The sequence below is a fragment of the Passer domesticus genome, chromosome 15 (genome assembly GCF_036417665.1).
Source record: "Passer domesticus isolate bPasDom1 chromosome 15, bPasDom1.hap1, whole genome shotgun sequence".
Taxonomy (NCBI): domain Eukaryota; kingdom Metazoa; phylum Chordata; class Aves; order Passeriformes; family Passeridae; genus Passer; species Passer domesticus.
The window spans coordinates 11,482,139-11,508,162 of record NC_087488.1 but is presented as its reverse complement, the minus strand read 5'-3'; the positions used below and the strand labels follow the sequence as shown (position 1 = coordinate 11,508,162).

General features: G+C 46.1%; 2 protein-coding genes and 1 long non-coding RNA gene across 5 annotated transcripts; 1 reads left to right on the top strand and 2 right to left on the bottom strand.

Moving 5' to 3' along the window:
- Nucleotides 1-145: 145 nt before the first annotated feature.
- On the bottom strand, nucleotides 146-9,971 carry LOC135281280 (cytochrome P450 2W1). Its single transcript, XM_064390018.1, has 9 exons — nucleotides 8,847-9,971; nucleotides 6,804-6,966; nucleotides 4,819-4,968; nucleotides 4,570-4,727; nucleotides 3,977-4,150; nucleotides 2,850-2,991; nucleotides 2,289-2,473; nucleotides 1,666-1,807; nucleotides 146-1,073 (listed from the first exon to the last, which is right to left on the bottom strand). Exons 1-9 carry the CDS (start codon nucleotides 9,042-9,044, stop codon nucleotides 883-885), a joined length of 1,503 nt encoding a protein of 500 aa, XP_064246088.1. The 5' UTR covers nucleotides 9,045-9,971; the 3' UTR covers nucleotides 146-882.
- Nucleotides 4,122-24,378, top strand: LOC135281281 (uncharacterized). Its single transcript, XR_010347976.1, has 4 exons — nucleotides 4,122-8,266; nucleotides 13,074-13,357; nucleotides 19,409-19,588; nucleotides 19,874-24,378. It is a non-coding gene; the product is annotated as an uncharacterized LOC135281281 (long non-coding RNA).
- Nucleotides 13,064-24,871, bottom strand: LOC135281279 (cytochrome P450 2K4-like). Of its 3 annotated transcripts, none has more exons than XM_064390017.1 (10): nucleotides 24,779-24,871; nucleotides 19,379-19,484; nucleotides 17,063-17,225; nucleotides 16,749-16,898; nucleotides 16,306-16,466; nucleotides 15,654-15,827; nucleotides 14,986-15,127; nucleotides 14,245-14,432; nucleotides 13,629-13,770; nucleotides 13,064-13,251 (listed from the first exon to the last, which is right to left on the bottom strand). In XM_064390017.1, the coding sequence occupies exons 1-10, from the start codon at nucleotides 24,802-24,804 to the stop codon at nucleotides 13,064-13,066; spliced, it is 1,440 nt and encodes a 479-aa protein (XP_064246087.1). In that variant the 5' UTR covers nucleotides 24,805-24,871. The 3 variants fall into 3 exon arrangements, with proteins under 3 accessions (XP_064246087.1, XP_064246086.1, XP_064246085.1); XM_064390016.1 differs by lacking the exon at nucleotides 24,779-24,871 and adding an exon at nucleotides 22,869-23,005; XM_064390015.1 differs by lacking the exon at nucleotides 24,779-24,871 and adding an exon at nucleotides 22,869-22,994 and having other exon boundaries at nucleotides 19,379-19,729.
- Nucleotides 24,872-26,024: the final 1,153 nt, after the last annotated feature.

The following is a 26,024-nucleotide window of genomic DNA, read 5'->3' as shown; positions in this document are numbered from 1 at the left end:
GGGGAATTGCATGGCTGGTTCCAAAGGCCAGACCATCCCAAACACCAAATGACTGCTGGTTAGGCTCTTAACATTAACCAGGATATCTGAAGAGAGGGAATGCTCTTCACTGCTGTTTAACAAGGTCAGGAAGGACAGAGATGTGTAAAACTAGCAGTGGGTGTAGTTTATTTTTGTGTAATTTGCCCTTTATGACCGGATGCTGGTGCAAATCTCATGTGGCCTCATGATTTAAATTGCAAACTTAGGAATGCAGCTCCTGTTTTGTTCCGTCTGGGGAGCGGTGTTGAGCTTGGTTGCAGCACTTGCTTCTCTGAACAGGTTTGCAGCCTCTGGGGCATCTTCCAGGACACTTTTCCAATGACTTAGTCCTCAAATCACATGGACCCATCACTTTTTTCACTCTCAGTGTTTGGCTTGGCTGCCTGGTGGGTGAAATCCTGGTAGGATTTTGCTGTGAGCTGTGGAAAAGCCCAGGAGGTGCCCATGGATGGCTCAAGCCTGTGACCCACCGTGTCTCTCTGTGGCTTCCAGCAAACCATGGGTTGTTCTTCCTCAGGATTCCGGGCAGATTTCTGTGACATGGTGAGCCCTGGGAGCATGGGTGTTCCCCTGCTGCTCATGGGCTGCATCCCCTCCACCAGAGCAGCAGCTTGGTCCCTTCACCAGCTCTGTGCATGTCTTGAGCAGTGGGGTGTGATGCCAGCACCATGGTTTGTGTTTGCATGTCCCCCCCAGCACAGGAGCAAAGAGGGAGGATGGAGCAGTGGAGGGGGGGATGGAGGCAGTGGGAAGGGGATGTGGTGGTGTGGCAGGGTGGGGGGATGGGACTGTGAGCAAAGTTGGGGTGTTGGACCCCAAAACTGTGGGACAAGGCCGTGGTTATTCCCGCAGGACGGCACAGGTTGCCTGAGGCTGAGGCCTCAATGTGAAAGTCGTCTGGGGGACGGTGAGGTCCAAGTCAGACTCTGAAACTCCTGGCTGGGGTCGGAAGGTGAATGTTTGGAGCAGCCCTACAAAGAAGACAAACAGCTCCATCTTGGCCAGGCTTTCCCCGATGCAGTTCCGTCGCCCTGTGGGTGAAAGCAGAGTGTTTGTGGAAGAATCCAGCTGGAATGTTTGCCATGGACATGTTAGCATCTGAGATGTTGCAATGGGAGCAGGAGGGAAACCTTGAAATGCACTAAAGCATTTTGGAGTAGAGGGGCCTGTGTTGCTAAAGGTTCTCTTTTGTCACAGGCTACAGCCACCTTGCAGGGTTATTGCACATTTATGCTGTGCCCTCTCCTCTGCTTAGCTCTTCCAACCCTCTCAGCATCTTTAACCCTTTATTTTGGAAAGCAACCTGATAGAAGAATGCCACCTCCTTCCCAAGTGGAATAGTTTGAAACTCACTTTTCCTGTGCAATTTACCCTCGTATACCACTTTTAGATAAGAGTGTTTTTCTTTTTCCTACCCTTCTTTGTGCTATATTTAGCAGTGGGAGAGCTGTGCTCTGGCAGCAGCCATTTGCCCAGATGCAGAACAATTGATTCCATTCAGTTGTCTGGTTGCTCATTGACTGAGTTAAGGGCAGTGTTTACACATGAAGACCCATTAGTGTGTATTGTAATTAAGTGGCCCTGCCACAGCCCCAGCTCTGTGCAGGTCAGCCCTTTAGTTACCTGTGGAGAAAGGCAGGAAAGCTCCCTTCTTTACAAAATTCCCTTCAGCATCGAGAAAGTGGTTGGGGTTGAACTGATGTGGTGTCTCCCACTGTGTCTTATCCAGCAGCACTGAGGTAAGGGATGGGATTACAATTATACCCTGGAAGAAAAGTAACAAAGGCACAAATGATTGCCAGGTGCTGTTTTGGTTCATTTTCTCACACAGACTTTGGTGTCCCAGATTTGCTCCACCTGGGCTAGGTGGAGACCATGAGGGTTTTATCTCATCATCCAGCAGAGAGACATCAGTGAGATTTTCCCACTAGTGCCAAGGACTGAAGCCAAACCCCACATGGTGCTGTGAAAACCTCAAGTGGAAGGTAAGATCCTGCAATTCTCTGGCAGATACTTCACTGTGCAGATGGCAGCAAAGAGGTAAACCAAGGCTGCTCATGGAGTGAGGAAGTCCTGAGCATGAGAGGGACTGGATTGAACCCTATGACAACTCAGGGCTCAGTACAGAAACCCTTCTGGGGATGGTTTTGGACTCTGACATGTAATTCCCTTTAAGAAACCATTCTCCAGTGGCACTGGCAAATCCGGGGAGGGTTTTGTGTTCCTGGGAGGCAGCAGATCCCTACCTTGGGAAGGAAGTAGCCCCTGAAGTGGGTGTCAACGGCAGTGCAGCGGGGCACGTGTGGCAGGAGGGTGATGAACCTCTGCACCTCGTGCAGCACCGCGTTGGTGTAGGGCATGTTCTTCCTGTCCTCATACGTGGCCCAGCTCCCAGCTTTGACTGTTCTCCCAATCTCCTCCTGCACCTTTTCTGGAAGGAACAAACACAAGGGATGTGTCCCAGCAAGGAAGCCAACTCCCTCCTTGGATTTAGTTTAGGGGAAAAAAAACCCATTTTTCCTGAGTTTGAAGAGAGAGGATTCTTAAAGCAGCAGTGTGGGTTTCCCTGCTCTGTGTTTAATTCAGGCATGTGGGTGGGTTGTTCCTGCAGCATCATACTCTGATCTCCACTCATCCTCTCTCCTAACAAGTCAAAAGCTGTTTTATTGTGACTTTGATCAGCACCAAGTTACATTAGGAGCTCATCACAGAGGAGAGCTAGGATTCAGCTCTTCAGGCGAAAGAGCTGCTGTGGATCTGAGGCCATTTCAGCCTTGCCATGGATGGAGAAGGTAAAAGCTGCTCACTTTGAATCTCTGGGTATTTCATCATGAGCAGGATGGACCACTGGAGCGTGGTGGCAATGGTCTCTGTCCCAGCCATGACCAGGTCAAGTATAGATGCCATTAAGTTGTCATCATGGAAGAGGCTGTCTTTCTTGTTCTTCTCCTTGAAAAACACAAGAGGTAAGAAAAATCATAAAACCATCAGTCTGAGTATTCAGCAAGGTCAAGGAATGATGCATAACCTACAGCACAGCTGGCTGTGGCCTTGTGTTTGTGAACTGGGTGATAAAATAGACCTGATCTTGAATGCACAGCTTCCACCAGAGATGGAACACCACAGATGGAAGGTTTGGAGGGGAGTTTTGGTTCAACATCCATCTCCCCTGGAAGCAGGCTGAAACCCAGAGCCCGCTGCTGCTCACAGACTCAGCCTTGCAGGTTTGGAAAGAGCCTGGTCTCTGCCCTGAACAGAAGCAGATTCAGCTAATCCTATCTCTGAGGGACTCCTCCTGCCCAAGGCCGGGTTTGAATTCCCAACAAAGCTCAAAATCACCTTTCAGGCCATTTCTGCCTGGGCTTTAGAACTGTGATAACTCCTCCTCCACATAGCTGAGTAGAATACTTAGTGCCTAAGGTGAGCCTGGATCCAGCTGGAAAGAAGAAAAAGCTCAGAGCCCAAATATTTTGTGTTGAACGAAACCAACTGATGTGTGAAACCACCGAGCCTCTGCTAAGTAAGATGCAGGGCAGGGTTAGGACTTGTACTGATGATTTATCATTCAAGTGCTTTAAGGGGCTCATTCATCTTGATGGAGCAACAGTATCAATGATTAATTGATTTGTTTTCATAAAAAGAAAGGCAGAGTCAGCTTTCATGTGAATTCATGCATTTTCTACTAGGAGAGAGTAGTTGATCTCATATTATTACGATTTCAGGAGTGGACTGAGAGTAGCTTTTGTGTCTTAATTTTGATAGAAAAATGTACCAATTGTAAGAGTCTTGCATCTGATTTAAGTACCACTGAAATAACAGCATGGGTTTCAATAGATGTACACAACATGACTGAAATCAAGACTCAGCAACTCTTTTAGCTAGAAAATCCAAAGGAGACATTGCAAACAGCCAACAGAGCTAAGCAGTCCAATACCTCTTGTTGTTTGAATATCAGTGCATCGATGTAGCTCCTCACACTGTTCTCATTGATATCCTCCCTGCTTGCCTTCATGTATTGCCTTAAAATGGCACGCACATCTTCGATTTTCTTGAGCATAATCTTGTGGGTTTTGAAAAGAAATCCGAGGAACGGGTAGAAATTGAAATACTAATGAGAAATTTAAAAAGAGAAGCATTAGGCCTGCAGAAATGCCACACAGAAACACATAGAATCCCCTTGGCACATGCTGAAACAGCTTTTTTCCTAAGAGCCAATGAATCAGTTGAGTTTTGTCTTTAGCAGCAATAGCTCAGCATCCCAGGGACTTCCCAGGCAGATTTTCATAAGCTAAAGTAACCACAGTTCAGATCTCATTTTAGCTCCACACAGATGTGCAGGATGGGTCAAAAGGAAAGTAGGTAAGGGGAATCTGGCAGCAGATTTTGGTGACCCAAGTGGCACATGAAGAACTGTCACATTTTAGGTGTAATGGCTGGCTCTGAACGTTTGAAAACTGCTGAAGTAAACCCTACGGTTGGTGTGGCTCACGTAAAAAAATTACCTGTGGGACAGGGCAGTTTACTCACGTTTAAATTTGGGGATCCCAGAAGAATCATAATTTCATCTATGAGCCTTAAGAGAGTGAGAAACGTTGGGTCCTTGTAGTCAAACCTGTCCCCAAAGAGCATGACGAAGGTGACGTTGATGGGAGCGCAGTTGAAGGAGGGCAGGATGAAAGGTTCCCCTGCAGCGGCAGCGGGGTGGGAAAGCTGTGAGTCGTGGAGCAGCTGTGACACACAGGGGGCTGGACAGCCCCAGCACGGCCCCCAGCTCACCTTTGAAGGATTTGATCATCTCGATGAGGAAGTGGAGCTCCTCGAAGATCCTGCCTTCGATCATCTGTTTGCCCATGCCGAGGTTGCGCATGCTGGACACGGTGAACCTGCGCGTTGTCCTCCACAGCTCCCCGATGGAGAAGAACAGACCTGGGCAGCCCGTGAGAAATGTGCTGGGCTCAGGCACGGAGGAGCCCCCCACACCACACCAAACAGGGTGGGGAGCAGGGAGCTGCACAGGTTTTTTTTTTCACATGGATTTAGGGACTAAAGGTCTCCCCTTTCTGTGTGCCTCATCCCTGCATCCTCTCAGCTCCATCCTCACTGAGCTGTAGCTTGGGAAAAGCAAGCTCCCTCCCAGCCCAGTGACCCCAGTCCTCTCCTGAGTGGCAGATGGGCAGGTGTGGCTTTCAGACCAGTGTGGGTTGGCTGTAGAGCTGGGGGGAGATGTTGGTTTGAGTTAGTCACGGGACATTTTTGGCCCTGCTGGTTGCAAGTCTAGGGCCTCAAGCAGCTTGTGTGTCTGAAGCTTCTCCCTTCATCCTGTTTTAGTCATAAAGGTAATTTATTGTGTGGGATGGGATAATTCAGTCTCCTCCACCCTGAAATGTTTTATGGAGATTCCCAGCAGTGCTGTATTTTCAGCAGTGGTGAAAATACTGACATTTTTGTGGAGGTTTCTGAGCTCATGCCACGATGATCTCTAGCACCTCCAAGCAGGGATGGGTATTTCATCCTGTTAGAGTGCTGTAAAGAAAAAGTTGGGTCAATAATCCAAAAATTATCTCAGATTGTGGTCAGTTGAAAAGCTGTATGCCAGCATTTCACATCTCCATCGTGGCTGTGAGGCTTTTAAATATGTTTGCTTTTCTGTTTTGAAGCAGTGTAATTTTAATTTGGGTAGCAAAACTTTTTGTTCTAAAAATATCAGATCAAATTTCTAAACTTCAATTTTTAATTTTTCTTTAATTTATTCAATTTCATCTGGAAAATTCCTTTTCTGAGAGCATCTTCACAAAGTCAACAAATTGGCATATTCTGAAGAAAAAATGTTTCATGGGAAAATTTGTGACCATTGTTGCTTTACAGCCCCTGAGAGCTCCCATCTTTGAGTCACCTCTAAGTGCCTCAGACTTGGGCTGAAAAGGTAAATGTGAAAGGACTTATGATGCAATACTGATATTCTCCCACAGAGATGTTTTACATGTAAATTAGCCCTAAAAAATGCCTTTCTCCTCTTCAATTCCTTTTATTTGTGTAGTGATAAATTAATCTATTCATATTATGGCTGGGTAATTTTATTTCTGATTCTAATCCCAACTTCAGCCTGTGACCAACATATAAAGCTTCCTTTTGGGTCTCCCAGCTAAAGCCTCACATGAAGCAGAGGATGGACAAAGCAAAAAGTCCTCTGAAGTAGTCAGGGGTGGAAAAAATATGGGATTGTTTGTGGGAGTGGATTTCCAGCCTCAGCCTCTTGCTTCTGAAGCTGTTTCAGGCTGGACTTCCTGAGAACTTTTGTGAGGAGGCAAAGGTGTGGGAACTGACATGACAAAGGCAGTGGGAGAAAGGGAAAATCCCGACAGCTCCCAACAGCCGAGCCAGGTAGTCCAAAGTCTCCTGGAAACATGAGGAGGGTTCATAAACCAGTGGTGACAGTGAGCTTCTCACACCAACATCTCACAGAGATTAACCCCAGAGTTACCACAGTGCCTTCAAAAATCCCACTCCTCCCACCCCTCAACTCTTTGGATATGGATGGGCTGCAAGTGCATCAGCAGAAATGATGGAAAGCCAGGAGCCACTGCGTGCAAGGAAAGCCAAACATTTGCTGTCACTTGGCTCCAGAAGGGCCCAAGGGCATGTTTAAAAGCTGGGCTCCAGGGATGCACAGTTGGGCTGTGCCTCATCATCATCATCATCATCATCATGGGCACTAAATGACAGCGTTGTCCCTCCCACACCCCCAGTCATTGCTCTAGTACCATTTCTGTTCTGAATTTGGTCAAATATTGGGATGGATGGTCTGTCTACAAACTCCTCTGTGTAGTTCACAAGCGCCTCTCGCACAACTTCGTACCCGGTCAGGACCACAACTTTCTGGAACCCAAAGTGCAGGGTGAAGATGGGGCCGTATTTTTCTGCAAGCTGAAAAAAGAGTCAAGCTGTGATGGTCAGGAATTGAGGGAGAGTGCATAGAACAGCACCTTGTGCTGTCTGAAAGGACATTTTTCATCCTGGCATCCTGCAGGGAATGGCTGCAGAGTCACTACCTGCAGAAGGGCACCTTGTGAGCTCATCATGGTCAAACACAAGGCATTTTGTACAGGTGCCTTGCTGGCATCTGTATGGAATTCAGGCTTCTTGCCATGAAGGAGCCCCCACCCCCATCAGTGCATCACTAATCTGGCTTTGTTGTTGAGGAGAAAATAAATGGAAAACAAAAAACCAAAAAAAACCAAAACATCTAAAGGCTGGACCTCAAATGGCAGATAAAGTTGGCAAACTGGAGAAAGACCAAAAAAAAGAAGATAGTTCAGTGCAAATAATGATTCTGTCATAGAGGAAATCTTTGGTCTGATGCTCCTGATGTACTAAAGCACTCCTGCATCCTGCTAGGAGAGAAGCAGTGTCTCTTTCATAGGACAAAGGGGGTATCCCTCATTGCCCACCCAACAAACCCCAGTCGGTGCCAGCTGCTTTGTGCAAACACCATTTTTTGCTCTCCGTGGGGTGAGATGGAGGGATAACCCCTCTGGAGTAATCCCAAAGCCAAGGCAAACATAGACAATAGCAAGCACAGCCAAGCAGGGGACAAAAGCACGCGGAGGTAATTCCAAAGCGCCGTTCAGAGGCTGCAGCAGCGTCTGCCCAGCCCTGCTGGGTAAACTGACCCCAACCCTGACATTGCCCATAACAGCTCCAGGTGCTGGGGCCTCGCCCCATGGCAGCACAGCCCGTGTTTGCTGAGCACGGGTGTCACAGGAGCATGGACACCTGGCTGTGAACCCCCCTGCCTGTTTGCTCACTCTCTCCGTGACCCCAGCGTGGGTCAGCCCCGAGGGAGCCATTCCTGAGAGAGCCATCCCTGAGGGAGCCATTCCCAGTGGAGCCATTGCCAGTGGAGCCATCCCCAAGGGAGCCATCCCCGAGAGAGCCATCCCCAAGGGAACCATCCCTGAGGGAGCCATCCCTGAGGGAACCATCCCCGAGGGAACCATCCGTGAGAGAGCCATCCCCAATGGAGCCATCCCTAATAGAGCCATCCCTAAGGGAGCCATCCCCAGTGGAGCCATCCCCAGTGGAGCCATCCCCAATGGAGCCATCCCTAATGGAGCCATCCCTGAGGGAACCATCCCAATGGAGCCATCCCCAATGGAACCATCCCCTAAAACCAGGCGGGAATGCCTGGCAGCCCCAGGAGCAGCCTCGTCCTGCACACAGTGGGGTAAGTTTTCTTAATTACAGCTTAGTGGAAGAGCTCACAGGTTTTTCACTCTGTTCCTTAGCACAGCTTTGCCATCTTTCCCTTGCACTACCATCTAGACTTTAATGCGTGCCCATTCATCGAGAGGGAAAGGGATTTTGCAATGGAGTCTGGATTTCGCCCTCTCCGCGGCAGTTTTGGGGTCACTGCATTGTGGAATTCCTCTTTGCCACATCTCTGGGGCATAGGGGAGGGAAGCAATTTAATTTATGTTAGTTATATTCTAATGCTTTAAAAGATTTCTAGGTGTCCAAGCTGTCAAATTAATATTTCAAATCCCACAAGCATTATAGACTTCATGTACATCATCACAATTACATGAAGAAATCCCATATTACCCAGAGGTCTTTTTTTAATGGTTGATTGCTCCTAAATTACATTGCATCAACACAGACATTGACTAGAAGAAGCCCAGAAAGATATCATAAAGCAATTTTCACACCTTCACAATTTAGTTTGAATTAAAAAAGACAAAAAGTTCTCACTGAAACATCCCAGTTTAAAAATCTGTGAGGGTCTGGGTTAGGGTTTTTTGTCCTACCTTCATTAGTGATTTATCTTGCCTTCTAAGATCCACCAAGTGCAGGTTACCAATGATCGGAAGAGGAGTTGGACCAGGAGGTAATTTAAAAGCTGAATTTTTATAGCCAGTTGAAAAATAGGCTACAGCTAATAATACTGCTGCACACAGCAGACAAACTAATGCAGGATCAGAGAGAAATGAAATTAAAAAAGACATTTTTTTTAAAAGTAATAATCTGGTTTTTGGGGTTAGAAGCAATAAAAATGCAGTGGCACTGTTCAGTTTCTGCCAGCTGGCTCTCTGTTTGCTCTCTGCAATTGCTACAAGCACTCAATTCTTATTAAGGTTTGTAGAGTACCTAAATAAATACTGCATACTCCACCCTCTTTAAACACCTCAGAGAATGTGGTCTAAGCAGTTTGCAAAGCCTGTCCAGAAGTAAAGAGAGTTTCAAATTACAAACCCATGCATGTGTGTGCAAGAACATATACATGGGAAAAGGTGCTTGGCATTCCTCTCTAACCTCCTCCTCCCTGAGACCTCAAGGTCCTTCATTAGCAGTACTATGACCCTCCAAGCACTCTGCTGACACAGGGAATAAAAAGACTCTTGGAATCCTATTAGAACCTCTGGATTCAAGCTTAGGTAGGATTTGAGATCTCCATGTTACTAGAGAAAAAGATTAGTATTTTTTACAGGAGACTTTGGCTTTCTTGATGTCAAGTGGAGATCAAAGGTTGTTAATAATGGTAAAGCCCAACTATCCCTGGGGGGTTGTAGCCCATAAACTTCTTCATAAAGTCAGCTCTGAACTGCCCGGGAGGGATGTGATTTCAGACTTTGTGTCTGAGGTGGAAGACATGTAATAGCTAGCCACAGAAAATTAGCTTGGATCAAGTGATCATGAGTGGATGCATGAGTGCAGTGGAAAGACAAAATTCGATTTGAAACTTCTGGGAGGACTTCATTTTGTGAGAGCAGCTTCTAAGGGATAGGGGGAAGAAGTTAACGAAGTTAATGAAGCCATCTGACCTGGCAGGCTCCAGCAAGGGAACGAGACAGGAGAATGGAATGATTTTAACTCAAAAATACTGAACACCTGGATCTTATCCCTTATCAAGGCTTAAACCTTGTAGAAAATAATTGAGGTTACCTGATTGAATAGTGGTTTTCAGGAGGAAGTCTGGCATAACCAGCCAAAGGAATACGATCATTCAGGGAAGAAAGGGCTGTCTTACATGATGAGGAAACACAAGGCTAAAGGTACATTTGTCCAAAGGTTAGATCATATAAAGGCCATTCTTCAGCAAATATGGCTCCTTAGCCTTGTAAATGCAAAGAAGGCAAGGAAGGAGGTGGGTCTGACCCAGAGTGGGGCATGGTCAGCAGGGTCCCGGAGCGAACGGCTGCTGGGCACTCACCGGAGCTGCCTGTGTGGTGAGGAGATGTTGCACACAGCAGCCACCCAGAAGCAGGAGCAGCAAGTGTGTCGCAACATTTCTGAGATTTATTTTTTTGTTAGTTTCCAAGAAATGGGCTGGAGGCAATGGTTTCCCCCAGAGCATGCCTAGGATGACTCAGCCCTGCCTGCTCCATGAGCTAAGAGGCAGAGGGGCTGTAAAGGCAGGCAGGAAGGAACATGGCTGGCACAGGATGCAGAACGTGGGCACTGTGATGAGAACTTGCAATACTCTGTGCCTCGGCAAATTGTTTGTTCCTGCAGGGTTTTCTTGGACCAGCAGCACCCTGCGGGGCAAAAGTTACGTGTTGCTGCTGCTCTCCTGGTGTTTCACCTTGCCCTGGGAGCCTCTGAACTCATAAAAAGGCCTTTCAGAAAGAGAGTTAAATGATCTCTGAAAAGCCAGGGGGAGTGTATTGTGGTTTTTTTTGAGCCAGGCTCTGAGTGCAATGCATTAAAATGACAAAGGTAAGTAAAAGTCTTGCGATGACAAGAAATTCCTGTCTCACTGATGTGTCTGGTACGTGTTTTGTGTTTCACTCCAGAGCTACGTGCTGCCCTGCCTGAGCACACAGAGCCGAGCACAAAACACCTGCCAGGCACTGACACTGCTCTGGGTGCATTCCTGGGGCAGCCAGGCCCCTCTAGGTGCTCGTGGCCCAGTTGCCCTCCATCCCTTGTGCCCGTGTGGCATTCTGCCACCACTTGTGACTGGTGGTCCTGGTGAGGACGTGGAACGTTGGGTATCGGCCACCTAAAGGCAACCACACCACTGCCAGTCAGCCAGCCTGGGCCACTAAAACACCAGCCCCGCATCAACTTAAATGCCCCAAAATCTCTGCACCTCCCCTGCCAGTCCCATTCTTAACCACCAGTGCATCCCAGATTGCAGCCTTGGATAATTCCTGCTGGCTTTTGCTGTGATGGGTTCCTTGTGAGCAAGGGCAAGAGACACAGGAACCACTGAAAGGAGCCACATCAGAGAGCCTTGCAGAATCCTGCCTCTCACAGCAGTTGGGATTTTCTGGAGTTAGAAATCCAGCTATTTCCTTTGAGGTGTTTGTGGCTGTCAGTATTGTCACTCTTTGTGCTGCTGAGCATGTCCTGGCTGCAGGCTGCCCACGGATCCCTGTGCTCAGCTCTCTCATGAGGCAGTATTGAAGGTGGTGCAGCCCAGCTTTATCAGTTTGACCTGAAATCAACTGCATACTGTCACACCAGATAGATCAACACAACAGAACAAAATATTTAATGATTAAGTGGGTGATAAGGTCAGGCTTGCAGTAGCTAGACTGCAAATAGAACAACAGCAAAACAAACGCAAGCAAGCGCAGCAGCAGAGGCTTCCTTGTCCCAGAGCACTCCTCGAGCTGAGCCAGGAGCTGGAGCTGGGTCTGTGGTACAGCCCCTGACCAAGTGCAACACCAGCAGCAGTAGAAGGTGCAGAATCACTGGGAGAGTGCTGCCTTAGTTGTGTAAACTAAGGCTAGTGAGGAGAGTCCGTGTCTTGGCTAGAGGCCACCATACTTTGTCATCCCTTCCTATTCTTTCTCCTTTCTTTCCTTCCATTTCCTTCCAGCTCAGCTTTAGACAACAGTAACTTTAGTTTTATGTTGTAGGTTTACCATAACTGCCCCATTTTCAGTTGAATGGACAATACTGTCCCCATTCATGACAACACACCTGGTAAATTTGGAATTAGGAGCCTGTGGATGATAGTTCACCCTGCAGTCAGTGGAGAGAGTGAGAAATGACATCCTTATGGCAGCTATTCATCCCCTGAAGGATCCATTCTCTCTGAAGAGTAGAGAAGATCTGCAGAGCAAGTACAGCCCCTGAGGTGCAAGTGGAGCAGGGAGCAGGGGCTGAGCCTCTCCCAGCTCTCTGCTGGAGCGTGGCAGTCCCTGCCCAGCCCAGCTCCACTGCTCTCACACTGCCGCAGGTATCGCTTCAGCCACGCTGATTCAGAAACTCTTCCCTTGCCATGGCTGCTCATTTTCTGCCAGGTTAGGGATCTAAGATGGCCCAGTAAGGGATTGGATGAGTGCCAGAGCCAGCATGAAGCCAGGAGAGGTGAGGGAGTGGTAGAAATACCTTTCTTAGCAGAAACAGAAAGCTGCTCAATTGGCCCCATCATAAATGGGCTGTTCAGCATGAAGTGCCTGGTGTGAGGTGGAAAGAACCCATTTCCCAAACCACTTAGATGTTTTCTGATAACTGTCCCGTGCCTGGGTCTTGGCATCAGCCCGTGTTACACCCTTGTGTCTGGGACTCTGTAATAAAGATAAGGCAGGTTGTATCACACAATGGAAGCTCAGTCTGAGGCTCAGCTGAACAACCATCCTGAGGAGATTTCCAGATCCTTTGAGTGTCTCTTGTCTCCAGCTGGGCCATTTATAATCAGCTCTGCTATAGGCTTGGACTTTGGGCTGAGAAATTCCCCATAGAGACTGCCAGGGTAGAGCTCTGATGGGTCACATCTACAGAGGAGGTCTGAAGGCATTTCACTCTTTCAAACTGTCCTGAAAACAGCATCTCTGATGTGCTGTTCCAGGAATGAATCACAGTTTCTGAGAGCAGAACTCAGAGCTGTCTGAAGGGTTTGCATTATACAGACATTGCAAGAGCTGTTGGAGAGGATGTCACAATGAGAGAAAATGTAATAACAGTGCCTGGTGTCTTCCTTCCCCTAAAGCTCAGGGACACCTTTTCCCCACCATAGCTAGATTTGCTTTAAAGCTTGAAGTGTTCTCTACTCTAATGCTGTGTTGTTTGATCATTCACAGGGCACAGCACAAACCAGGTGAGGCATGGGAGTCAAGGTAAAGCCGACATCAGCAGTGAGATCCAGGTCTGACTTCTCCACTCCTGGAGGAGGCTGGAAAACAAATTTGCGGAGCAAGCCTGAAAAGAAGAGGAACAGCTCCATTCTGGCCAGTCCTTCACCAAGGCAAGCCCTTCGCCCTGAAAACAACCAGGGGAGAAGTCAATGATCAGCCCTTTAACTGTTAGTGTTGATGTCTGAGACCTTCTAAGCAGGAGGTACAGTCTGGAAGAGCAGGCTGCTGAGGTAGGAAATTTTCCCTTCCTTCTCTCTGTATATTAGAGGTGCTACTGATTTGCTCTCAAACTACACAGAAGTCTGTAGATATATGAGATTGGTTAGTGACTGTGAGTAAATCCGTGTCTCCCATCTCTCCCAAAGAAGAGGTGGTTACCTACAGCAATGGTGGATAGGAGAAATGACCAGAAATCCTTTACCCTCTCTTCTGTGTCCCTGGCTTTCATACTTTCCTGACATCAGGGGAACTGCATTAGCCCTGCACCCACACTCCTCTTACCTATGGAGAATGGAATAAATGCTTCTCTCCTAATGAAGTTCCCATTGGCATCAAGGAAATGGGAAGGGTTGAACTGATCCGGGGTTTTCCAGTGTAACTCATCATTCAGAGCAGAGGTCAGCAGTGGAATAATCTCAGTACCCTGAAAGGGATCAAAGAAACTCATGGAAGAGGAGATCACTCCCTTACATGAGCCAGACTGTGTTATGTTTCCTAATGTGAAGAGGCAAATAAGACATGACAAATAGGACTGGGGAATGTTTCTCTGCCCCATGGTGGCTCTGTCTGTTTCCAGTAACTGCTGTTTTATTTTTTTGGATCACAAAACATTTCTTTCTTACAGAGTCAGATCTTTCAACAAAGGTGCCGGGGTAGAGGTCCCACATTTGACATAAAAGATTCAAACCAGTGTGATTTAATTAAATCTCTGGTTAATCATGATTCAAACAGCCGTACCAGACCACAATCCATTCTATGTTTATAGTAATTATCCTGGACTAAGACAAAGATTAAACCATGCATCACCGTGTCTTCAGTTATTTATGTGTTTCTTCATCTGCTTTTAAGAAAGCTGTGAGGAGTCTGTGCAGCACAAGCTGCCAGCCCCAGGGCTCACCTTAGGAATCACGTAGCCTCGGAAATTCACATCTCTGGGAGTCGATCGGGATACGCCCATGGGGACAATATTGGCAAACCTTTGTATTTCATGTATTACTGCTTCTGTGTACGGCATTTTTTTCCTGTCCTCCAACTTAGGTAGCTCTCCTGGTTCAATGACATGGTTCATTTCTTCCTGAATCCTTCCTAGGAGGGAGGAAATGATTAAGAAGCTGATAACAATCTCATCTTGCAACTGAAATGGCTACCAGTTTGGCAGAGATGAGGAAAAGGGAAAACTAAATATCTGGGAAGGGCAGGAGTGGGTAAGTCAGGGCATGGTGGGGTTCTTTCAGGTTTGTTGTTGGGCTAAGGCAGCTTGAATGGAGTCTCTACAGTCCATCTCACGCCTGACTCTCATCACACACCTTTGTTACCCCTTAAGCCTCAACAGAAACCAGATCAGAATCAGCTCCTGAGGAGACCTTTAGTGACGTAAGCCCATGGCCTGCAGGTGAATTACATTACAAGGAGGGAGCTTTGCTGTGTCTGTAGGCTGTCCCTCAGCCTCTCCCACTTGGCCAGGCTGGTTTACTGCAATCCAGCTGAATAAAATTCCTTTGTAAAGTCAATGCTTGTTATCTCCCTCAGAGCACTCAGAATAATTACTCTAGGCAACACTGAATGAGTTCCACTCCCTTCCACAACCAAAGCCTTAAGCTTGCAACAATAAATTGTACAAGAGATGTGTCCTCCTTACTCTGAATTTCTGGGTATTTCATCATCAGCAGCAGCCCCCAGCGCACAGTTGTGGATGTAGTCTCAGTCCCAGCAGCAAAGAGGTCCAGGGTTGAAAACATCAGGTTTCCATTGCTGAATGCAGTGTGTGGTTTCTTTGACTCCTTCAAAACATGGGAGTAATACAGCAAGTGATACCCATATGTGACATATGTCACCATTTTAATCTGCATTTTAGCCTTCTGTGACTTTATATGTGCTGGAAAGTGAATTATTTAGTCTTTTAGCATTAGGGCCTATGCTGTGTGGAATTTGTCTGGTCCCAAGCACATGTGTAATCCCCAAATCTAGATATTAGAAAAAATTCCAGTGAATTGGAATTTATTTACTGCAAGACATTTTACCACTGTACCATTCTTGCAGGAAGGCTTGGGGTGATCTCCTCCTTATGTGTGCTGAGTGGGAACGTATTTCCCCCCTGTGGGATGTCTTGACAATGAAATCCCTTTAACCAGCAGCTCCAGTGGGGCCATGAGTGAATCCAGCACAGCTCAGTGTGTGAGCTTTGGTATGTTCTGCTCACTGCAGATCTTCTGTTTCCATTCACTGCCAGTCCCTGACAGGTGGCCAGTCCTAAGGGTGAGCTAAGGGGAGGGAACAGAAAGACACTGGGACTCAGCTTTAAAGTACCTGGTTTTGCTTCACCAGGAAGGCATCGACAAAGCCTGTTAGGTCATTCTCATTGAGCTCCTCTTTGTGTTCCTGGAAGAGCTTCTGGAGAAAAGCATTCAGTTCAAGGATATTTTGTAGTACAGTCTTGGAAGCTCCAGACAGAAATCCAAGGGATGGGTAGAAGTTATATAACTGTGGAGCAAGATAAGTTTTACTGTTAATTGGTATTTTTGAACTCATATTGGTATCTCAAATCACACTGCTGGTCCCTTGTCCTATGCCCTGACACTGGAGGCTGCAATTCCCCCTTCTACAGTCCAAGGAGCTCTGGATTCCTGCAGAAATAGAATGTTCTTTCTGTAATTCATGGAGGCAGGTTTGGGATTGTGCTTCTGCTCTTGAAAGAGGGTAAAGTTGTTCCTTTTGGAAAGACTTTTGGTTTGGTTTTTTTTGGTTTTTTTTTCTTTTACTAATAAGCTTCACAGAGTAAGTGCAGAAGCCTGGGAATCTGTGCATTGCAGATACAGAACCACAGATGTGTTCTGTACAGGCTGACTGGTTGATAATGTTCTTGTTCTCAAGAAGAAATATGTGGGAGGCCAGGAGAACAAATGCTGAAACTGGATATTCCCCAAAAACGAACAGCTAAAACATAAAATTCAGCTCTTACCTGCACCATAGGGGAGCCCAACAGCTTTGTATTTTGATTTATCAGCTTCAGCAAAGTTAGAAATACTGGATCATCATATTCAAATCTCTCTCCAAACAATATAGAGCAGATGACATTGGATACAGCATTGTTGAGTATCATTTTTGTATCAAATGGTTTGCCTGTATTTCAAGCAATGAAAACAAATGACAAAATGACTATGCTAGTTTGTCTGGTTTCCTATGGAAATGTAGTCCTGAGCTCCCAAATAAAATTCATTCCCCACCCAGAATTCATAGCAGGGAATTTTGTTTCAGTGTTTTAAGGCCTTGGTTCAATAACCTACTGCACTTTATGCTGAACTTTAACCACGAGATACCATTTGCTCAGAGTTAAACTTTCATTAATCTTTATTGTTCTGCTAGACCTGTTCTCTGTCTCTGGATGAAAGATTTGACACTCACCATGATAGGATTCAAAATATTTGATAAGGGAATTTACTTCCTCCAGGATTCGGATCTCAAGGGTTCTCTTTCCCATTCCAAAATCTCGCAGTGTGGACAAGGTAAATCTTCTCATAGTTTTCCACAGCTCTCCATGGCTGAATGCTATGCCTAAAATAAAGGTGCAACATCCTTATGGCACCTGTGGTTCATAAATGTTCTTACACACTGGTGCCTCCTAAGATCACAAAAAGTGATCTGCAAGAGCACAGTACTCTCTGCTGTGAGAATGTAATGAACAGAGACAAAACTTATCCAAGCAAAAGGTCAGTTACCATTTCCTTGTGTCATTTTTCTAAATATGGGTATTTCTGCCCTCTCTCCAAACTCTTCAGCATGATTTAAAAGGGCATCCTTGATGGTTTCATATCCAGCCAGTACCACGACCTTCCTGGGTCCAAAATGCACCGTGAAGACATTGCCATATATCTTGGAGAGCTGTCAAGGTGAATAAATATGTTCATTCAAAGCCAGATCTGGACTCAGACACTACTACTGGCCCCTCTAGGTGGTTTCTAGACCAAAAGGAGCCTCCCAGCCCTGCCTGCTGTCTCCAGGTGCTGCTGTAATTCAAGCAGTGAGCAGCAGCTATCGATTGCCAGCATCTCTGCTTGCACCCTGTTTGCTCAACAAGGTGTCTGCTATCACTGCTCCTATCAGGGGAGTCAGTAAAGTGCCACTGCATTCCTGTGGTGTTCTGCAGCAACAGGCCAGCAATACCACCTTGGGAGGCTGGGTAGAGAATGCTGTAGCAGGCAGGCCTGTTTATTGTAGTGCTGGTGACCTGAGGCGAGCGGGCGTGCACACACCTTTGAGGCTGAAGCCACAAACACTGCAAAAACAAAGCCAGACAATAACTCTCTCTTTCAGGACAGCACTTGTCTCTAATTATGGCAAGGTGGGTAGTGTTGCAGTCATTATGGAACTATTTGCTGGCCACCAGAAACTTGAATCCGACTAGGAAGCATATTCTGGTAGATAATGTCACAGGAGTGTTAGGCTTTTGCAGCAAATTAAAAATGAATCATCTGTTAGCCTGAAAGGTGGCTTTGACAAGCTAATCATTCACTTCGTATTTTAGGCTTCGTTTGAACACACTGTAAGCCATCCACTCCAAATGTCTGCTTGTTTCTGATGTGCCTGGGTTACCATTTTCTATGCATTAGATAGATTCCACAAATTGAATTTCAGATTAGAAGCAGCTCCTGTTATTACACCAGACAAATTGAATTTGTTTTCATCAAGCAGTAGTTTGACGGCTGGAGAGATAACATTAGCACTGGTTCTTCCATCCCTGGCAGCAGATAGAGCGTGTGGCAGAGCCAGGGGCAGGGAATCACAGCTGCCTCTGGCCTTCCTTTGGCCATCTCCTTGCATTAGTGCTTCTTGGCAGCCTCTCTGGTTTTACTCAGCAGCACAAATATTGGATGTGGCAGGCCTGAAAGCCCAAATAAAGCTTCTTGGGAAATTAGGCTGGTGCTGTCACGTGACATTTGTATCATAAAGTCCCCCAGTACTGCCAAAAATAGCTCACAAATAGTTTCATACTGACATCCTCAAACATATCCAGGAGCTCAGGACCAGGAGCCCATCAGAACTGATCTCTACACAATCCATAAATCAGGGCAGATGAGCACTGGGTGCCTGCTGTAAGAATTCTGTGCTTGGGAAAGAGAGGATGCCCTTTCTTCCAGGGCTCACAGGAGGATTGCAGTGTCTGCACTGCCCTCTCACTGCAGGTGTTCAAGTGGCTGAAGGAGTTCTCTGGGGAACAGCTTTCCCCCACCATAGTGTCCAGTAAGCAGCACACACACAGGGCAGGTGGCAGGTCCCTCACAGCACCTCAACTGCTTCTACAGCAACCAGATAAAATCTGAATTCCCACTGAATTGTCCCCAGGTCCCTGGGGAGCACAGCAGACACTTTCTGAAACAAACATTGCCCCTGGCTTTTAAATATTTAAGTGGGTTATTTTTTTCCTCTCTCTCTTTTAGGAATATAAGTATCCATGGAGCTGTGTAAGAAAAAGCAATTTGTTTAGCTAGACATATAAAATCCATGTATTGAGTCCTCAACCATCCTGGGCAGTGTGTGCATGGGGAGGGCTGGGGAGGCAGAGTTCTGCTTTGCATTGCAGAGATGTAATTAGTTTTAGCATAGGACATCCCCTTTCCCTCTGCTGTGGGGATGATACCTTTTCTTGCTTCATCCCTTCCATCCACCCATCCTTCCTAGAGGGCTGGTGGCAGTGAGACATCTCTGGATGGCAGCAGCCTGGCTCAACTCAAGCCTTTTACCTGCAGCCTCTGAATGGCTCAAAACCCAACAATTTGGAATAGATTGTGAGGGGTGGGAGGTCTACACTTGAGTGTGTATAAAGAAAGGAGTGCGTGTTTTATAGTCATATATATAAATACAATGTGTGTGTGTGTGTGTGCGCGCACCTCTGAAGGTAAATTCTGGACCCTGCCTGTGTGCCACATATCTCATTGCTGCCCTCCACACCAAGCAAACACCACCACATTTCCCCAGCTGCATTTCTCGTTGCAGGAATTGCACATCTGCCCCCTGGCTGCTCGCTCAGCCCCTACCTCTGTCAGTGACTGGAACGGCTTTTTCAGGTCCACCACGTTCAGGTTCCCGATCAGAGGAAGAGGTCGTGGCCCAGGGGGCAAATTGCACACTGACTTCTTGGAGCTAGAGAGAAAGTAAAGGAGGGCAAACAGCCCTGCTGCCAAACAGAGCAGCGAGCTGGAGCCCAGGCACTGCAGGAGGCTCTGCACAGCCATGTCCAAAGGCAGGTGAGGGGATGAGCATCTTGGGGTCCCTTTATAGCCCTTCTGTCATTTCCTGAACACACCTTCTGGGGAAGTAGCTTTAGACAGGGAAAAGGGCTCTGCAAGCTTGTTTACGTCCACTCAGACCAGATGTACTCCATTTTCCTGCCAGATGAAACACCCTCCTTTATTCTGAACCACGGATTATGGTAATCCAGAGCTCTTATTTCATCTACAACACTGGGACAAGGTGTTTCTTTTACAGCGAATATCTGTGTAATGAGCATGTTGTTCTCTATGTGATTTCAGGGTCAGAACTCAAGGACAGGAGGCATGCTGGGCTGCTGTCACTGTGCCAGCTCACAGGACTCAGCTGGACCACTGGTGCTGCACTGGAGGAAGCAAGACACAGGAGGGAAAGCTCACAACAGTGGCAAAAAAGCCCTCAGGGAGGACAAGACTGACCAGGGACAAGCTGGAATGATGGTTGCATGAAGGGGGGCTGGTTCAGGATTGCTGACAGGAGCAGATCTATTTACAGGTGACAGCTCTGATTCTTTTTGCTTTCCTGCCGCCTCAGTAAAATCACCTCCTTGAGCAAAGCAGCATTTTTTATTTCTAGCATTGTTACTCTCTTTGTCCCAAAAATCCCCTACCAGCAATCCCAAAATGCCCCTGACACCATGCCAGTCACTATTTGGCAGTTTAGTGCCCAGACAACCTGGTGTGCCTGGATGGCCAAGCCTGCCTCAGCAATTAGTGATGACTCCCTGTTTATGAACAGCTGCATGCCATCCTCTAGGAGAAACCATCCCCTGCAGGCAATCCTGGATTGGGAAAGAGATCCTGAATCCTTGTAACCTGGGAGGAGCCAGGATCAGACTGCAGCTGGCCGGGCAGAGGATGGAGGAGGGAGGCAGGAGGAGCACATGGCAGCAGTTCTGGCCCTGCAGGTACTGAGTCATGTCCCAAGCCAGGGCAGGGTCCTGCAAGAGCCCACGTGCCCAGGTGACAGCTCCAAGAGCCACCCCCATCCTCTGTATCCTTGGGGGATGACAACAAAGCACAAGTGACCAAGAACAGGAAGCCACTTGTAGAAATGGTGGCTCTGGGGGAAGGAGCTGATTTGATGTTCTATCTCATATTCTCCAGTGGGGATATTTTGCTCCCCAGTTGCAGATTCTGGCAGATTACTGGGCTCTGCTGCTGTTCAACCCTTTAGAAATCTTTAATTTAATAATTCTTTTGCTAGAATTCTCCAAGGCTCTCAGGTGCAGGCTACACTGATGGAAAAATGATGATTATTTATTAATAATAATAAAAGTACATTAGCCAAAGGCAAGGGGAATCAATAAACTCTAACTAGATTGACATGAAAGAGCTGCCTGCAGATCTGCCTGCTCTCCAAGGTTTGTTATCAGGAGTGGTTTTTTACAAGGAGGAACTTTCCTGTGCAGAAGAGGACCAGGCAGGGTGTGCAAAGAAAGGAGGGCAGTGGATGGTCACATCCATCTCAAGATTTGCTGCACAGCTGAGAGGCCTTGGCCTGCACCCTCCTCTCCCAGACATTTCCAAGAATATCCTGTTCTGCCAGATTCTTCTCTGAATAAATGGTGTGACTACTGGGACTCCTGAGACTTTATAATATGCAGTAAGAGGGAGGAAACAAACCCTGCATGGGGCCAGTTGGGTACCAAAGGAGGAAATCTGTTGCTGTTTACATAGAACTCTGTTGGAGTAGAGCTGGCTGCTGCCAGGGCAAGAAAGATCACCTTCCCTAGGTGATTTTTTAGGACTTCAATCTGTGGTGACAGTATAGGGTGAGATCCTTTCTCCAGCAGTGAGCCCATGGACCTGCAGCCTGCTGGACTGATGCCCTGTGAGAAATGAGGGATGAGCTCTGCAGAGAGAGGGAATCTTTGCAGTTTTACAACAGAGCCAATGTGATGCCCTCACCCCCACTCCTTCCTCACATCCCTCAGCTTCCAGGGTGCAATCCTGAACACAGGCTTGCAGGGGAGGGTCCCACACAGGACTGGGGTAAAACATTGCTCCCAGCTCACATCTTTGTCTTTCTACCAGCCCAAGGCAGAAGCACTTTCAGGTGAGCAGATTTTGTGGGCACAGCTCAGGGGACTCCTCAGTTCCTCCTGGACAATGAGCCTGCACTTAAAGACCACAGTAACTCCTGTGTGCTCGTCTGGAGAAGGTCACAGACCTTCTCATGGGACACAGGTTAACAGTGCTGCAGTAACTGTAGGATAGTGCAGGGAAAGGCTTGTTATAAGGCCATAACTCAGTCAATGACTGCTGATAACATCATAAACCAGGAGACTGAGCACCAAGTGCTTGTGAGCCTTCCAGGGCTCTGCCACTGCTTTACAGCCCCTGGAGATGCCTATCAGCCCATGCATTGTTATCAGGGACACATAAAGCCTGAGCACACCCTATTAAACATTAACATTTTTAAAGACCCAGATGTGTTAAAACTCAGGCTGCTCCTTGCTAATGGATTTTGCTTGCCTTGACAAATCCAGGGCAAAAAGAAATCAAAAGCTTTCCGACTCTGACCTCTTTCAATTTTTCATCATTATTGCATTGTTTTATTGGATTACACCCATTTCTTCCCACCCTGCAAATCTGTATTTCTACAGGATCACTGCAGGGTAGTGATCAGTATCTCAAGCGTTCACTTTGCTCATTTTTATATAAATAATTCCTTAATTTCTTTTCATTCATCTGTCAAATCAGTGTGGGTTGCAAATCTACTCTGGGAAGAAAGACTCCTGAAAAAAACATATTTAAAAATCTTTATTTCATGGCTTTTTTTTTAAAAAGAGATTCCTGGGTTTTGATTTTTTTCCCCCCATGTTCTGAGTTGAAAGATTATATGTGATGAGTCTGGTCACTGGGAGAAGAAAATAAAAAAATCTGTGCATGAGATTAGTGCATTGTCCCTAGGGTGAGGGTATTTCCCACTCATGTTAAGCATTTACCATTCTTGTGAACTTTGTTGCTTTTAAAAGCCTCCTTCTTGGACTGAATAGATGCGATTCCTTCATGAGTCTCACCCAGTGAGAAAATTCATGGGAGATCCTTGGCTTTGGTGCTGGTAATGTACTTTTTAATATGCATATCTACAAAAATATTTGCAGTAAAATCCCTTGTAATTGTAGCTAGAGCTGCGATCTTCCAGATCTACATTTATACCAAGAAGTCAAGGCAGCCTAACCTGGGAGGTGAATATTGAGTAGGCTGGGTTATTAAGAGATTATTTTCAAAATATAGCTGATAAATCAAATACCTCAACACAGCTCCAAGGATTTTTTGTTCTGGGTCTCTGGCTTCTGTCTCTCTCAACAACATATTGCAGAAATTGTATTAATCCAAGAGAAATTTGAGGTATATCATGAAGGGTGATTAGCTGGTATCTACAGAAGCAGGGTCCCAGCATCTTCCTTTTGGGCCCCTCTCTTGGTGCAGGTGGAGATGTGGATTTAGATGTACCAGAACTGCAATGATCAATTTAAGATGAAGGTTTTTTTCGCTTCTCAGTGCAGTGTTGCTGTTTCTACAACATTCCTCTCTAAACTGATGAGGCTTTGGCTCAGTAATTACAGAAAATAAGCTATCACTCTGTACATCTTTATAACATATTAAGGCCCTGACCTTATTGGCATGAAACTACGATTTCCCTGTAAGTGCAAAACAATAATATTTCATTAATCATCCACAACAGAAATCCCCATTCCCCAGACTATTCTGGCAATATTCTGCATTTTTGCTTGTCTAGGAACCTGAATTAAAAGGGAGAAAAATGGTTTACAACAGCCTGTGGCAGTGATGGAGCAAGAGGCCTTATGTAAGAGCTGGCGGCGAGCTCGGCTCACGCAGGGAGGCGCAGCAATGAGTGATCCTGGGAGGATGTTTCTCTGAGGTGTGTTCCCTGCCTGGGCTGGGAACAGCAGTCTCAAGGGCACAAATTCCAGCATCTGAATGTGCTTGGTCTTGTTCAGCTCATTAATTCCCTACAGCTATCCCAAGTCAAGCTAAGAAATCCCCTGGTGCTTTACTCCGAGCCTTTCATGGCTTGTCAATAAATTATTTTCCAATTAACTACCTGATAATTTGAGTCTGCAGGCTCTTAGAAGAGGCAGCGTGCTGAGAGAGAGAAAATAATGGAAGTCATGGACGTTTCCCTGCCCGTAAAATGAATAAAGGTTCTTCTCTGGAGTGTTACTCAATTTGGTGCTTCCAAAAAGTAATGGTGAGTGTGTAATAACTTCTTCTGAGGAGATGTTTGTCCAGCTGGTGGATAAACACCAGCACTGGAGTAACTTTTCAGCACTACCTGACAACATTGGAAAAGAACAGTTTTACATGTAACTTCAGCCCATAATTAATGATGAAAAGGAATGATTCAAGCAAAGGATTTTTATTTCTTTTTCAGTCTATCAAGCTGTGCAACTTGAAAGGGGAAGAGCCAAGATTTTCCCTAGGTTGGGAAGTCTTCTAATTTGAGCATTCTGATTTTTGGCAAGGGCTCAGGACTCCATACTGGAGAAACACTACAAATTATCTAATCTCTCTTGTACAATGGGCACCCTTTTGCTGAAGCAGCTATTTCAGATTTTCCTGCTGCAATCAAAGTCTCTCACTCTTTTGAAAGAAAATATGTGAAAAGCATTTAATTCTGTTTGTGGCACTGCTCTTTGTGGCTCTGTTTTTGTTGAGTCCTTTTGGAACTGGTTGGTTTAATCCACAAATGAGGTTTTTTTCCTTCATAATGATTATCTAATGGGGGTTTTATTTGATCTCCTTGGGAAAAATTTATCCTAAGTTGCTGAATAATGTGTATTAGATTGTATGAGAACCTGTACCTTTAAAGGAAATTCTAGAAGGTACAACTGGCATTTGCAATAAAAACATTAAGTAATCATAACCAAACACCTGCTACTATACCTGACCTGAATTTGAGTAACTACAACATTTAAGACTCCAGAGAAAAACCCCGAGTAAATGAACAGGTTAAAAAAAAATTAAAATTGATAAAATATACCAAGTTGATGCAGCTTTACAGAGAATCATAGACTGATTTAGGTTGGAAAAGACCTTTAACATTATTGAGGCCAACTGTTCCCCCAGTGCTGCCAGTGGGAACTCCACCAATTTTCCTAATATCCACACTGATACCCACCTGGTGTCATGTACAACCTTACTGAGGGTGCCCCTAATCCCATCACCAGATCCTTGGTAAAGGTGTTGAACAGAACTGGAGAGGGTTGGTGCTGTCTGCCTGGGAATAATTCCACTGTGGGGTCTCTGCACAGCTTTTCCCTTTGATTTCGTCCTTCATCACATGGAAATCAGCAAGCTGGCCACTGTGACAGAAAGGAAGGAATGTAATTTGGGCAATTTGCTAAAATCAAGTGCCTTGACACATCAGTTAAACGTGTTCAGATAAACCAAAGTTGCTTCCCTGCTGCTCAGTTGTCTGAAATCTGGGAGACAGTTTGCTGCATTTATTTATGAAAGAGGAGTATCTCCCTTTTACCACTAAATGTTATAATGAAGTCAAGTGGAAAAGTGCTATTTACTGTATAATAAAACCCATCTATTGTTCATAGCCCTGAAAACCTCATAATAAAATCTTATATTTCAAGCTGTGCAAACCAGTTGCTTATGTAATAGAACATGGTGTAATTTTCCATTTACAATTTCAATACTGTAATAAGAAAGCAATCAAAGCATAAACAAAAGACACTTTAAATGGAGGTGCAGTTAATATTTCCATAATGGCTGTCTTTAAAAATTGAAGCTATTTCATTTCTTTTTCTCCCAGCCTTGAATTCTTTCTGCTTAGCTCAGTCATTTAATTAAAAGAAAATCAACTTAAGAAAGATAAAATACTGTCTTAAACCAATTGCAGCTATGGGCAAAGAAGAAAAAATGTCAGTGTAATCCACGGTTAACACTTGGTGAGTTAAATTAAAGCTATTTCTCATCCTCCCTTCAGAAGGAGACTGTGAATCTGCAGAGTTTGTGCTGTAAACCTGCGGGCACAAGGGGCGTTTTTCTTTGTTGTACATCTTGAGGATCTGGAAGTTCCCCATTTCTCCAGCCTCTGCCAGCACCCCTTGGTTTTACGGGTGTCCCCCCCCCATTTATGCCACACGATGGGACCCCATGTGCTTGTAGGAGGCACAGAACAACTCAGTGCTGTCCCTAGGGTCTGTGCACAGCTTAAACCACGAGGATTGTGAGGGATGGGGTGGCCAGCATGGGCGGCTGTGGCTGAGCAGAACGGGGACAGCCCATCCAGAATCCTGTTTGTGAGGGAGCTCATCCTGCCTTCCTGCCAGCGCCATCCCCAGGCTCTGGGATCACGCACCAGCCACAGCTGGGGCCAGAAGATGGGCTTTTAGCTCAGGACCCAGAGCTCAGCAGTGACAGGTGAGGA